We start from the raw sequence: 13,061 nt of genomic DNA, 5'->3' as shown, positions 1-13,061 counted from the left end.
AGTCATGTTTGCTTGGCACTTCGAATTATCTCCCTTGGGCTACCTGGACATCAACATCTGTCTTTAAAGTGACGTGTGATGTGTTACTGATGGGTGAAATACAGGAAAGGTTTGACATTTCTCTAGCACCCTGCATTTTTATTCTCTTATAATTTCACTTCTTTTCCATTCTGTGCCGCTACCGTGTAATTCAACATTTTAAGTGTATTGTTCCTAACAGTGTCTGCTTATATTTTTAAGCTTGTCTGGTTATTTTGACAACAAGAGGCATCATAAATTATGTAAGCAATTTGTCTCCTTACAAGCAGGTCCCAGCCCTGTGCTGCCCAGATAAGAGCAGCGAGACAGAAGCCGCTTTAGTGACTGCACTTCAGCTGCTCTGTAACCAGAGAATAGAGCACACAGCACTTTGGAAATGAATTGAAACTGCATAGAATAGGAGAAGAAAATCGGATCTGAGTCCTGCTGAAGTCTTGGGCTCCTTCAAGAACTGGGGAGGTGAGGTTTGTGGTAATCAGGTCATGAAGTTGTGGTTGTGGCCATGCCATGGGCTGTGTGTAACAGAGCACATGGGTAGCACAACCTGGGTCTAGAAATCAGGGTATCTTCATCTCTAGAAGCTGGGCTTTCATCCCAGATGTGGAGGGCTCTGATACACAGGGCTTAAAGAAAATCAGAAATGTGGGCCGGGGGAGGGAACTGAACCTGTCTAACATCTCGTTTCTTACCCAAACTCAAAAACAAAACAAAACAAAACAAAAAAAAAACACAAAAAACAACCACAAATTCTGGTATTTTCTTGAAGGAAAGACAGTGAGGGCCTTTAGGAAGACCCCTGGGCTCTGCACCTTGAGTGGGCTGAAATATTTCTCTGTAATTCTTTTTCTGTGTGTGTGTGTGTGCTGGGAATGTTCCAGCCCTCGTCTCAGCACATGGGCTTTTTTTAGGTTCGACTGCAAGGCTCCTAGGGCACGGGTCAGCCAGTGTGAGGGATCTGCTCCTGACCCTTCAGTCATCTTTTCATGGAAACTGTCATTATGGCCTAATTGATAATCTGGAGGACTGGCAGCAGTTATCTGTGACAGACGGCCTCTGCTGGGCAACCTCTGGCTCTGATGGCTCCAAAATATGACACAAGTCTCATCTTTTCAAGAAAGCCTTTACCAGATGGGTCTAAATTAAAGCATGGCCTTTCCCATTGCTTTATAGATGATAGCTAATTAACCACAGAATGGGTAGCTCTGCTCCTGCTGAGGGCAGGCAGAAGTGGGTGTTTGATATCGAAGCGTTTATGGGTTTGGTTCCAGTACGTCTGTAAGGAGAGATGATGAAGCCATTAGACTAAATGTCGATGTGTGTGTTGAGCTGTCCATTATTCTGAATGTACCAGAGCTGGCCCAAAACAGGGCACTTCTTGGGATGTCTGTCATGAAAAAATATTTATTTTCTCTTGTTTTTACTATAGTTCTGAAATGACCAACCCTATATCAGCTTGTATTTCTGTAATCAGTCCTATTAGGAGACTACTGCCGAAATTTGTGGTCACAGCTGAGGAGCACAGAAGAGGCTGAAATACAGCTCTCTTCTTACTTTCCAAGTGCTGCCTGCATCCATTTGTTTCTGGCAGTCGTTCCCCACTCAGCAGGCAGGTTTGTTGTCTGACATTTGAACCTCCAGCTTGTTTAGCAGGGCTCCTCTCAATCCTGGGTTTGCTTCTCTGAGGAAGCGTTATCCCCAGGCTCCAGCAGGATGCTTTATTCTCTTTTTCTCTTGTGCATGAGAACGGCTCCAAGAGATCGTTCTCCTTCGGGCAGGAAATCCTGAAAACGCTGGAACTTTTCAATTAGATGCATTGCAAACAGTGCTGATTGCCAGCCTTCTCTTTCTTCTCTTACATTAGCTATAAAAAGCATTTTCTCATCCCCTCCCCAATCAAATTGAAAATGGCCTATTTTTATACGCTTCTCATAAGCATGTCTATATGGTAGATGTGAGGAGTTTGAGCTTATCTTCTGTTATGTAAATACTTCTGTGCTTCTAGTATAAAGTTGTTTTTCCCTTTGATCCAGTTTTCTTGGAGCTGGTTTAACCTTCAGGAGCCAAAAGAGATTCGTGGAGATTGCTGATGGCGTTGTTCCTGAGGAAAACTGGAGAAAAGAAAAGCAAACTTAACGCTACCCGTGTAACAGCTTGTTTAGAGATGAATGGCTAACTAAAGGATGAGGTTGCCTTGAGGTGTCTTTTTAAGCAAATTTTTGCTTAAAATAGCTTGGGACCAGATGTAAAAATAGCAGTTGCCATGTTCATGTAGTGCTGCAAGCTGGAAGTGGTGCTGGAGTCCTGCTTCTGGACCAGTGACCAGGAGTGGTTCCGTGGTCTGCTGCCTGGGTAAAATTGTCTGTGGGGTTTATGCAGATAAGTTGTGTCCGGGTGTTTGCATGGATGTTTATCAGGCCAGCTGCTGCTGTCCCCTTGAAGGAAGAGGGCATATTTTCAGAAACAAGCAATGCCAATGTTGACAAAGTCATGGATGTGAAGGCAAGAAGGAACCTCTGCAAGCATCTGCCCAAAGCCTTCCCATCCCACTGGTGTGGGCGATGCTCCCAGGCTGGCTGCTGATCCTGGGAGCTCGGCAGCAGCTCCCGCACATGTGGGTGCTGTCCTCAGGAGTGACAGGAACCATGGTGGTCTCTTCTTGTCTGAGGGGGTTGCTCATGGGGATCCTGTGAAAAACTTCTGATAAATCTTCTGGAAATGCAAGCAAAAGTGAAACTTGGTTGAGATTTGTTCTTGGTTCCTCCTTTGTTTAGAAGGGCAGGTCAGACAAATCTTCTGAAACTGGGGTAAGGGTTTCATTAGTCTGGGATCTGGCCCCCAGCACTGGATACTATGGTTGCTTGAAAATAAGTAATTAAATATTATTTTTATTTTTCATGTTTCCAAGGCAACGCAAAACCCCAAGACAGTGGTTTTCAGTACATGAGCTGAAGCTTCTGGCTGCTGCAGAAGAGTTTTCCTCTATGTCTCTCATGAAACTTCCATAAAGGTATGAAAGCCATATTTTCTGTCTTTGTAGTCAATTTACATCCTGTATCCAAAAACTAATGACAATCAGATGCAGCTGATGAAATAATCTGTTCTTGCTGCCGAGCTCATTCAATCAGCTGAGAGCTCTGCTGCTCACATAGATAATGAGTGTTGTGACAAGTGTAACTCTGCCTCAGTTTGGTGGCAATGTTAGAAACTGTGACAAAAATTAAATTATTTGTCTGCTTTAACCGTGGCCCTTCTCGGATTGCTAATGAGAGAGATCCTTGTTAAACATATGTTCTTTTTGATAGGCTCCTTTTCAGGTCCTCAGCTGGGAAAATGATGTATTGTTTGTATCATAAAGGGCATGAAAGAGAGGGTTTTCCCTTATTTTCTGTGCCTCGTTTCTTTTTATGTCTCGAGCTGATCTAACAGGTCATTGCTTGTGTGCCAGCATAAAAGGGAAAGATCCCCTAAAACGAAATCTCTGGGGAGAGCAGTGCTGCTGAACACCTTCCCTGCTACATGGCCCCGCAGCATCGCCCAGCTCTCGGTGTTCGTGCTGAATGAGTGGGCACGGGGAGCACACGGAGGTGCTCTGGTCTCGGGGGAGCATTCACTGCGCTTTCCTTGGGGATGGCAAAAATGAATCTGAGCTTCTACCAAGGGCTGCAGAGCAGCTGTCGCAGAGTGCCTAAAAATAAGTCCCTGTGCATGCCTTGAAGTGCCTGTCACACCGCGCAGACCTTGGCCCCGCTCTGCTGTAACTCTGTGAACCCAGCAGGGAGATTGGCAAGGTTCCTGAGGGGGGAGGATGCTGTGGTAAGTGCTTGGGAAGAGTGGGGAGTCGCTCCGCAGCACAACTGCCTTCACCTTCCTTCAAAGGGAGTGTTAAGACGGAGCCCTTAACGCTCTGCGGTTTTGTACTGGTTTGGTCGCTGGTTCTTGGTCAAACCTTTGACTGAGGGACTGCAACCCCCTGCCTGTGCTGCCGGAGGGCTCCAGCCAGCAGTCCCCATCCTCGGCTGGCACTGGAGGTCCTGTGAGCAGTGCGGGGCCAGGAGGCAGGCAGCAGTGAGCTGGGCTCTCTCAAAGGGGGCTCCTTCCTGATAAACAGTTCTGGGATGTTCCCCTGTCACAGGAGTTGCTTTGACTTTAAATTGTCATTGGCTGAATTAATGAACATTTTGAGGTTGCATAGGCTCCTAATGGGATGCTTTTGATTCTTCCCTTTTCAGCATTTGCAATGCCTTGACGTTCTGCCATCCGAGGGGGAATTAATCGCCGGGATGGCATGAAGAGCACAGCACAGAAAGCAGGCATGGTCCAGACCTCAAGGGACTAATTATGTTCTTAAAGGGTAAGAAAGTAGTCTTAGGTACATTGGGAAGTGTCTGAGTGATGCTACATAATGCTCCTATGCCCAGAGTTACTGGTGTTATCTCCAACACTTGTCTGTTAAAAAAGAAAAAGAGAGAGACTTTCAAAGACACTTCTTGACCTAAAAAAGATCAGCAGGGAGCTCAAGAGAAGATACTTAGTACCAAAATTTAATGCCAAATGAATTTTTGAAGTTTTATTGACCCTTGGAGATAGGAAAAAAACAAAGGAAAGATGCACATGAAGGCCTTACGCATCTCTGAAACACTCTCATGTGCAAACTGAAAAGCCTCAGAACAGAGAGTTCAAAACCAAATGGGAAGCATGGTTGGAGTTCCAGTAAGTGCCATGGCAGACTCTGTGGCATGGCGTTGAATGGGATCGGAATATGTATCTGGTAGCTAAAGCTGCATGTCCTCTGCCCAGGGAACTGCTGGGGGACTCCCCGCTCTTTGGGAGGGCTGCCAAGGCCCCGTCTGTTTGCATCTCCTCGTCCTGCAGCCAGCGCCCTGACGGCATGGTAGTCACCGGTCCCGCTGATGGTAAAGAGACTTCTCCCACCAAACGCCTCAGCTGGCTTTGGGAAGCACCTCCACGCCGAAGGTGAGACACCAACAGCACTTCTGGGGGAGGTGCAGCACCCATGGGTGATGGGGACAGGCTCAGGGCTCAGCTGGGTGCCCGCAGCTTCCCTTTTCTCCCTGCTGAGGCTGCTGAAAAAGGTTTAAGGTTGGAAAAAGGAAAATGCCCATTCCTTGTACATCCTGCTTCCCAGTGAAACCCAAGCTGTGTGCGTGCCAGGAAGGCAAATATGAAAGGTCTTCACACAAAAGCTCTTTTCTAAGAGGTTAAAACTGATGGCTAGAGATATAGTAAGTGTTGCACTGTCTTTTTTTTCCTCCCCCCATTTTGGAGCGTGTACTATACATGCATCAGATTTAAAGAAAAGTAGTGTCGCTTTTTATCAAACAGGCTTGATAAAAGAACAATAATGTACACTCAGTTATATCTCTGCTAAACATATCCTTTTTTATTGCTTTCCAGTAGTTCAAAGCATTAGCATAAAACAATCAAGGAGGTTGTTTTTCCTAAGAGAGAGAGTGGCTGTTTACAAACTCATTTTATTTTCACAATATTCCATTGTTATTTATTTCAGACAGAAAGCTGTCAGATTAATGCATTCCCTCATGCAGGACAGCTTGCTTTATTGCCTGTTATTAAGATATAACATATATAACCTGACAGGCACTGCCCACGTCTGCAATCCACCGGTGAAAGGCAAATTAAGTAGAAAATGGAGATCTCCGATATTTCTTAGGGCTAAAGTGATATTAGTTTTTAACTCATTTTGTATTCAGAGGGGATTCTGCCTTTTCACAACATATCTGATGGAGTAAACTGTCCAAAGAAAAAGGCTTTTTTAATTCTTAGAGAAATTTGGATTTCAGTCACAGGAGACATCAGTTCCCCTCGTATAAGTGTGTGCCAGGGAAAATGGAAAAAGAATTGGATGGCATGAGAAACCGTTTATAAAGCAAGTCTTGGGGGAATAGCAGGGCAGGGCGAGTAACTTTAAACCCATGCCTAAACCAACCCCCCATATCCCTCATGTACCAGACCTCCACATCCCAAACCACAGGGCTCACACCACCTCCACAAAGGGCTTTGAGCTGGGAATGGTTCCAGCCTGCCTCACGTGCACGTATGGGGCTGGTGGCACTCCTGCAGTGACGCCGAGCGTGCTGTGCTGATGGTGCTGTGGGTGCTCAGCACCCTCTCAGCATCCTCGTGTCCCTGCCTCCAATAGTAGGTGTCGCAGGGACCAGAGGAAGGCCAGGCTCATCCTTCTAGGGGCAGCCTCCTCCTCTCAGCCCCTGCTCCCCCTCTGCCTAACGTTAGCTTTTGGCTTTGCTGTTTGCTAGTTTTGAGAGTTATTAAGCAGCTTGGAGGAATACAGCTACATTATTTCCCTTTTTTTTTTTTTTTTTTTTTTTTCCAGGACTGAATTCCTAAATTTGTTTAGTGACAGAAACTGCTCCGGAAAAGCCTGCGAAAGGTAAGCTGGCTTTGGGAATGCACATTATCCTTTGATGACTCTCCATGTTTTCCTCCAACACTTTCCCAGTAGTAACTTATTTTTTTCCAACTCTCCCTGGGGTATTAAGTTGGTCTTATTATAGCAAATAAACATTAAAACTGAACTGAAATGAGCTTAGGAAGAAACGGAGGTCAGTTTATAGGAAGACTAATCTAAATACAGGGTGAAATAGGGAGCAAGGCACATGTCCACCTACAGTCATCTGAAAAAGAAAACCTGCTTTACTCAAGAAAAAGGGCTTTAGTCTTGCCTCATGCATATACACTTAGAAACACATCGGGATTATTATTAGCCTTTACTGCAGCATTTGGATCAGCTCCCCATTATGTAGGTTAGATACAAGCCATGTATTCCATGCTCTGAAAACTTAAAATATGGTTTCTGTTCTACCCATGTTTCCACAGAGCAGGTTTTAGTGCTAGAAAGTCACCAGCTTTATGGGAAATTGCAGTACTTGAGGAATAGGCAATTTGCAGGGGGAAAACAGGCCGTGGAATTTAATGATAAATAGTGATATACAACATAAATTATTAAAAAGAACCAACTCTTCTTTAATATAATTACATTTTATTTCATCTCAGAGGAGAGGAAACAGCCTAATTGGATAGATGGGAGAGCAAGCCAGGGAAGGCAAGGCGGCTTTTTGTCTGCTGTGCTGCAAACCTATGGGCACGGGGAGCTCAGCACCTGGAGCTGGACCTTGCGTCCCTGCCTCTGGGCATGACTCCTCCAGAGAGAAATGTGGGCGCAGGCCTGGGTATAGGTTAGGATTTTAGCTTTATGGCAGCAGAGCTACCACGAGGGAAAACCACTCCTGTCCTGCCAGGAAGGGCCAGTTAGCAGGAATATCAAGAACGTAGGCTGAGGACTTTAGTTGTGGTAAATCCCCGTGTGCGCAAATACATAATGCGGACAGGCAGTAATACTTTGAAATAGTCTTGTATCCCTCAATGTAATAAATATTTTATTAGAATAATAGAAAAAATGCATACAGATAACCATAGGATACACACACGACTGGAAGTTTAAGGATAAATTTCAAACTTTTCAATATGAAACAAAGTACTTGGTACATATCTCATGGAGATATATAACTAGAAATTAAATAATACAATGTAATAGCATGAGAATGGCAACACAGGAATGTGAAATAGAATTCTGTGAAACAAGAATAGAAAGATTCACCCTTTGTTGCATGAAACATAACTATATACTTACTAGTAACATCTCTTCTCCATTTCCCCCCTCCCCCCGTTTGCAAGTGTCTGAAAACATCACTGGTTAGCCACATTGAAAAGCAACTAGCCATTTATAACCACATATGTACAGTATATACAGATCTTGCTTACCTCAACAGTTAGCACATAGTTTCATATGGATGTGATACTAATAATGTAATTTGCTATTTGAATGCATATCAAGGTATTTCTACAGTGCTATCATGGTTTCATTAATCCTGGTTCTCTCTCTTTATATTTCTGTGTGTTGTAATAATACTGTGAGATAGAAATGAACCTCTTTAAAGGGATATGCTTTATGTCATGTGAACACTTGCTCTACCATGGATGTGGGTAGCTCTTTAAAAGGTGTCTAGAAGGCTGACTTGGTCTAAATTCACAACTGTTAAAGTCCAATGTACCAGGTTTAATGTATCTTTAATATATTGCTATGAAAGAAAGCATAGATTTCTCTGTAATATCAAGCTTGAAGTGTCTTTGTGTATTTTTTGTATTATAAATTATACTATTGCCATAAACTTACTAGAATTACATGATAGTAATGGGTGCAGTAGAGTGCCAGACCAGGTGAAATACTTTGAACTGGTTAAAGAGCAGCTGGAAGGAGAGTTATGAATGTAACAGCAAACGCTGAATTAAGGATGAGTTTACATTGCAGTGTGGTAGACAAAAGAGCAAGATAATTTTGGGCTGCATATTGGGAAGCACCACATCACAAGGTAGGGAGGTGGTAATAGTCCCTTTTGGTAAGGCCATGGTGCAACTGCATTTCAGTAATGCTTAAACATGGGCACTTCTGTTAGCAAAACACAATGACAGGAGTTCAGAGAAGGGCAATTAGAGCAATTCTGAAGGTGGGAGAACTTGGTTATGAAGAAGGAACCTGGTTACAAAATATAAGGTAGAGATGCAAGGAAATTAACTTAGAAGTCTATTGATTAAGAGGAGGATCAGGGGCTTGAAGGGTACATAAACATGCACTGTGATAAAACAGAGAGCCTTCTTTGAAACATGGCTGTGAGATAATTTCTTATGAGTAGTAGTGGAAGCCCTGCCTCTTGGACACCTCAACATGGACTGTGCAAAACTAACATTCATGCTGAGACTTTTCTCTACCTTCTAGCTTTGATTTCTTGCTAGATTTAGAATAACCTGTATAAAGGGCAGCAAGCAAACAGATCCAAGTTGACTGGATTATGACACTGTCTTAAGAACTGCCGGTTGGTTGACGTGTTCTATTCTGACTGAAGGTATGTCTCTGATCTCATCTTTCATTTGTACATAACAATACAGAACGTACTCAAAACAACAATTCATTGTCATTGCAAAAATGGAATTTCTCATAGAGCTAAGCTCGTCCTTGTAGGTGATCACAGTGCCATTGCTTTCACCCTCTCTTTTACATTGTATCTGAAGTATGTAATATGTAAACTCCTTTGGTTCAAGTATTAAGGCATTTTAGATTCCTTTTTAAAGGATTTGCTAAACTTTACATGATATTTTTACTTCATCCTACAGTGAAATATAAAGAATTTAAAAACACGTCAGAAGAAAAACATGCATTAACCACTGCATTTTTTTTAAAAAAAAGCACTTTTCTGTAATAACTGATTCATTTTTTTTTTCTCAGCAAATGAAAATGCATCATCACAACACTGAATTAAGAGTCAAGTAAAATATTGTTGGTAAGAAGCCGGAGAGACTGAATGTATTCAAGACTGGTGGACCAGAACCTCTTGCATCCATACCTGTGACAAATGAAAAAGGTAAGGATTAAATGAAAGCATGAGTATCTGCTGTATAAAATTATTACTCTTATCAGATATTAAACAAAAATTACTGAAAATTTATATTTTTGATAAGCAATGAAAATTAAAAAAAATTATTTTAAGCTATAAAAATGCATTTCAAGATGCTGACACTATATGAATAGTCTTTACTTTCCAGATAATAATAAAAAAAAAAAAGAGAAACATTTTTAAAATAGTGTTTTTTAATACCAATTTACATGGTAATTTACCAATTCAATAGAATGAAGTTCGTCATGCATAAGGGCATGAAGATTGTTAATTGCTTTTCTTTTTATTACCTTATTATCATACAACATACAGGCTTTATTTTTTTTCCTCCTATCAATAAGGACTCAATTCCTATAAAGATAAGCTGTGACAACTGCTTAGTGTCAGCTGCAAGTTTAGTAATGCTTCCCTACGCTAAGGCAGAGGCAGTCTCTTTGTACTGTGGCTGGTATAAAGCAGGTTCTGATATTTGAGGACATAAGCATGTGACAAAACAACAGTGATTCAGCTTCAACATACTTGCTAGTCTGGGAATCAGGATCTGATCGCTGCTAGTGCCATCTCCACCATCAGTTGTTGCCCTTACTTCTATAATGTAATCGTCATTAAGCTGGAGCAGAATTTCAGCTGTTGTCTTGTCTGTGTTCAGCACGTTCATATTGGTCTGACTGCTTGTCCTGTACAAAACCTGCAACAAAAACAAACAGCATCTTTTGCAAAGCTGTAGTGGGTTATTTCTTCCAGTAGGATCTGCCATGCAATTTTTATTAATGTTTCTTGAAAATAAGGTTTTAGGTCTTTAAAAAAGGTCTGATTTTTGGCTAATATTACAGAGCAGAATTGCATTCAGTATCTAGAGAAGTCGTGAAAGAAGGTAACATGAAACAAGGGCTTTTATTCCAACTTTAATCTAAAATGGCACAATGTATGATGATAATGAATAATATATTCTGTTGAGTATCTTAATAATGTATTGTTCTATAAATTACTCCACCATTTGGAATCAGTCATTATCTAGATCAACTACTTAAGCCACCACAAAGTATGAGGAAGGAGATAACAAGTCAGAATGTGAAAATTATAGACCATGTTGGAAGATGTTCTGCAAGCACTGATTAATTATTACCATGAAACTTAACTTCATACGATGTGCTATGTCTCAAACAACAGGAGCTACATCTAAGGGTCAAGTCCTCTCTACTCAAGTATGATCGGACGAGGGATTTAAGGGCAACAACAGCCTCTTTGCTGGTCTGCAGGCCTGATGAGCCAAAAGAGCCCCTACTGCCGTTGGTCCACCTAAGGACAAGGATGCGATGCAGCAGTTATATCCCAAAGAACATACACATCCAGCACATTTCCCTGGCAGAGCTTCACAAACTTGGCAATCAGGTAAGCCTGGGAGTTTCTCACTGCAGTGCAAAACTCAAAAAAAGGCAACCCCAATTCTCCCAAAATAATGGCAGTAGTAGTGGACAGCAAAAAAAATGCAAAGCCACTGGAATTATATACATGATGACCTGCCACCAAACCTTGTATTATCTAAATTACAGCAGTCTCTCAGAACCTTCCCAGCTCTGTGCTACATGCTGCCACCCTCGGGACATGCTCCCTAATGTCGTGCTTTGCTGAAAAAAGCTCTGAGGGACACAACCATGCGGCTGGCTTGCACGACGTCTGCGCTATGGCTGCTCTTGTGCTTTCAAGGTCATTTGTTGGATGTTCTCTGCTTGACAAACCAGATTTCTGTTAACTGCAGTGTCCTGGCTTTCGGGGATAAAAATGACATCCCTAAATGCTTTACTTGGGTAAAATTAACCAGCATTATCAAAATTCAGCTTATTGTTATGTACTTAGCAATGCTTTCAATGGGGAGACCTGGAAGTGCTGTGGGAGACAGAGGATGCAGTTTGAAACTGTACATTGGATGGTTTTAGTTCAGCTACCTTCTGTGCTAGATAAAGCTAAGTAAACTTTAAATATGTATTTCTTGCCAATAGAACTGAGAACATTGAATAGTCAGATCTTCAAATAACTCTTTTATACAGGTATGTATCATGCGGGATACATCTCTACACTGATCATCAAGAATATCCTCAGCAATTCTCGTAAGTATACTTAAGATACATGTCATATTTAAGTACTTGTACATTTGTGCACTGATCAGCTTTGGAATAAATGTGGTGATGTAGTTTCTGTGAAGACAATGAGCATGTCTCACAGTAGGTAAGAAGAAAAAGGTTTAGTAATATGAGAAGTACATCAGTTTGATATACGGTACTAATAATTCTAGTTGGCCAGCAATGGAAAGCATTAATGGACCATTAATGGTAAAAGGCCTATGGTTTGTGAGACATTGTTAGGATATGATTAAAATCTAGAAAAAGGAGACAGTACTGAAATATGCATCTTTTAAACTTACTGCCTTCCAAACAGACAAGATAAAGAAGTGTGGATTGCTTTCAGATACTCTGGTGGTGGTCTTTTTGCTTACCTTATACCCAGTCACTTCAGACTCGTTCTCCATGGCTCTTACTTCTTCCCAGTTGAGGATTACTCTGGAGTCAGTAACATTCCACACGATATTTCCTGGTGGTTGACTGGGTGCTTTGAATACATAATAAAAGCATGACTTTAATTTAATTGGCATTAGTGATTTATTCTACAGTAGGAAATAATAGCTCAGGTAATTGACTGTCATTACGTGTCGGATGTAAAAGCAACTCAAATACAGCCTCGTCATTTGTACACTTTATGGTTCAGAGACTAAATTGAAAAAACAGAAGGAAAGAGAAATAGAATGGCACATAAATGTTATTTCTGAAGTTGTATTATCTGTTGATGGTCTTTCATTAAATGTTGTCAAACAAAAGCATTTGTCTAAGACATGTGTGATCAATTAGAACATACTCTAATGAGACAGACCAATGATGACAACAGACAATATCTATTGTTAGTATGTTTTAAAGAATAAGCAAATACTTCACAGTAAAATTTTAGGCAAATTTAGTCTTGGTGAATATACTAACCTATATGCTATGCAGATTTCCTTTAACATGTTTGTAATGTACAAATACGTGACAGATTTCTTTTTGTTGTTAACTTGAGACATGATTTTGAAATGCAGTCTGTACCATTTCAGTAATTGCAGTTGGAACAATAGTGGGCCAAGCAACGTTTTGGTTTTGTTGATCCTTAACAACCCAGGAGAAGTACGCTTTTGGCTGTATACTTCAATACATCTTGAAACTGTCATGAAAGGTGAAGGTAAGTACAAACCTCTTCAGATGCCTCAAGTTGGCTTCTCAGAAAATGGGTCATGTAGTGAACCACTCAACTATTAAAATCTTTTCTAAACGTGTTAAGGAAAACAATTTACTGTTGCTGTCACCTAGTGGAGGCAACTGCTGCTTAGGTGGACTGCTCTAAGCTTTGATGCTGAAGACATCCAATATTAAAAACTAACAGTGGTTTTATGTAGTCTTGTGCATGTGCTCATGCTTGTGTTTTTAGTTC

At 41.5% G+C, this 13,061-nt stretch overlaps 1 protein-coding gene and 1 long non-coding RNA gene across 4 annotated transcripts in view; one reads left to right on the top strand and one right to left on the bottom strand.

Moving 5' to 3' along the window:
- Window positions 1-13,061, top strand: part of LOC106019716 (uncharacterized) — a 131,023-nt gene that overhangs the window by 115,041 nt on the left and 2,921 nt on the right. Inside the window, exons 6-15 of the long non-coding RNA XR_011812473.1 lie at window positions 306-498; window positions 2,945-3,046; window positions 4,269-4,390; window positions 4,837-5,013; window positions 6,410-6,466; window positions 8,870-8,996; window positions 9,377-9,512; window positions 10,716-10,937; window positions 11,594-11,653; window positions 12,688-12,812. This is a non-coding gene — a long non-coding RNA (uncharacterized lncRNA). The remainder of the gene's footprint in view (window positions 1-305; window positions 499-2,944; window positions 3,047-4,268; window positions 4,391-4,836; window positions 5,014-6,409; window positions 6,467-8,869; window positions 8,997-9,376; window positions 9,513-10,715; window positions 10,938-11,593; window positions 11,654-12,687; window positions 12,813-13,061) is intronic.
- Window positions 7,454-13,061, bottom strand: part of CNTN3 (contactin 3) — a 99,681-nt gene continuing 94,073 nt past the window's right edge. For all 3 annotated transcript variants that reach the window (XM_072044302.1, XM_072044301.1, XM_013107509.5), the window contains 3 exons: window positions 12,040-12,152; window positions 10,065-10,233; window positions 7,454-9,494 (listed from right to left, as the gene is read on the bottom strand). In XM_072044302.1, the coding sequence (XP_071900403.1) occupies window positions 9,394-9,494; window positions 10,065-10,233; window positions 12,040-12,152 (383 nt within the window). In that variant the 3' untranslated portion in view covers window positions 7,454-9,393. The remainder of the gene's footprint in view (window positions 9,495-10,064; window positions 10,234-12,039; window positions 12,153-13,061) is intronic.

This window comes from Anas platyrhynchos, chromosome 13 (assembly GCF_047663525.1).
Source record: "Anas platyrhynchos isolate ZD024472 breed Pekin duck chromosome 13, IASCAAS_PekinDuck_T2T, whole genome shotgun sequence".
Lineage (NCBI taxonomy): Eukaryota > Metazoa > Chordata > Aves > Anseriformes > Anatidae > Anas > Anas platyrhynchos.
The sequence above is the reverse complement of the archived record's forward strand: the minus strand, read 5'-3'. Positions and strand labels throughout refer to the sequence as shown.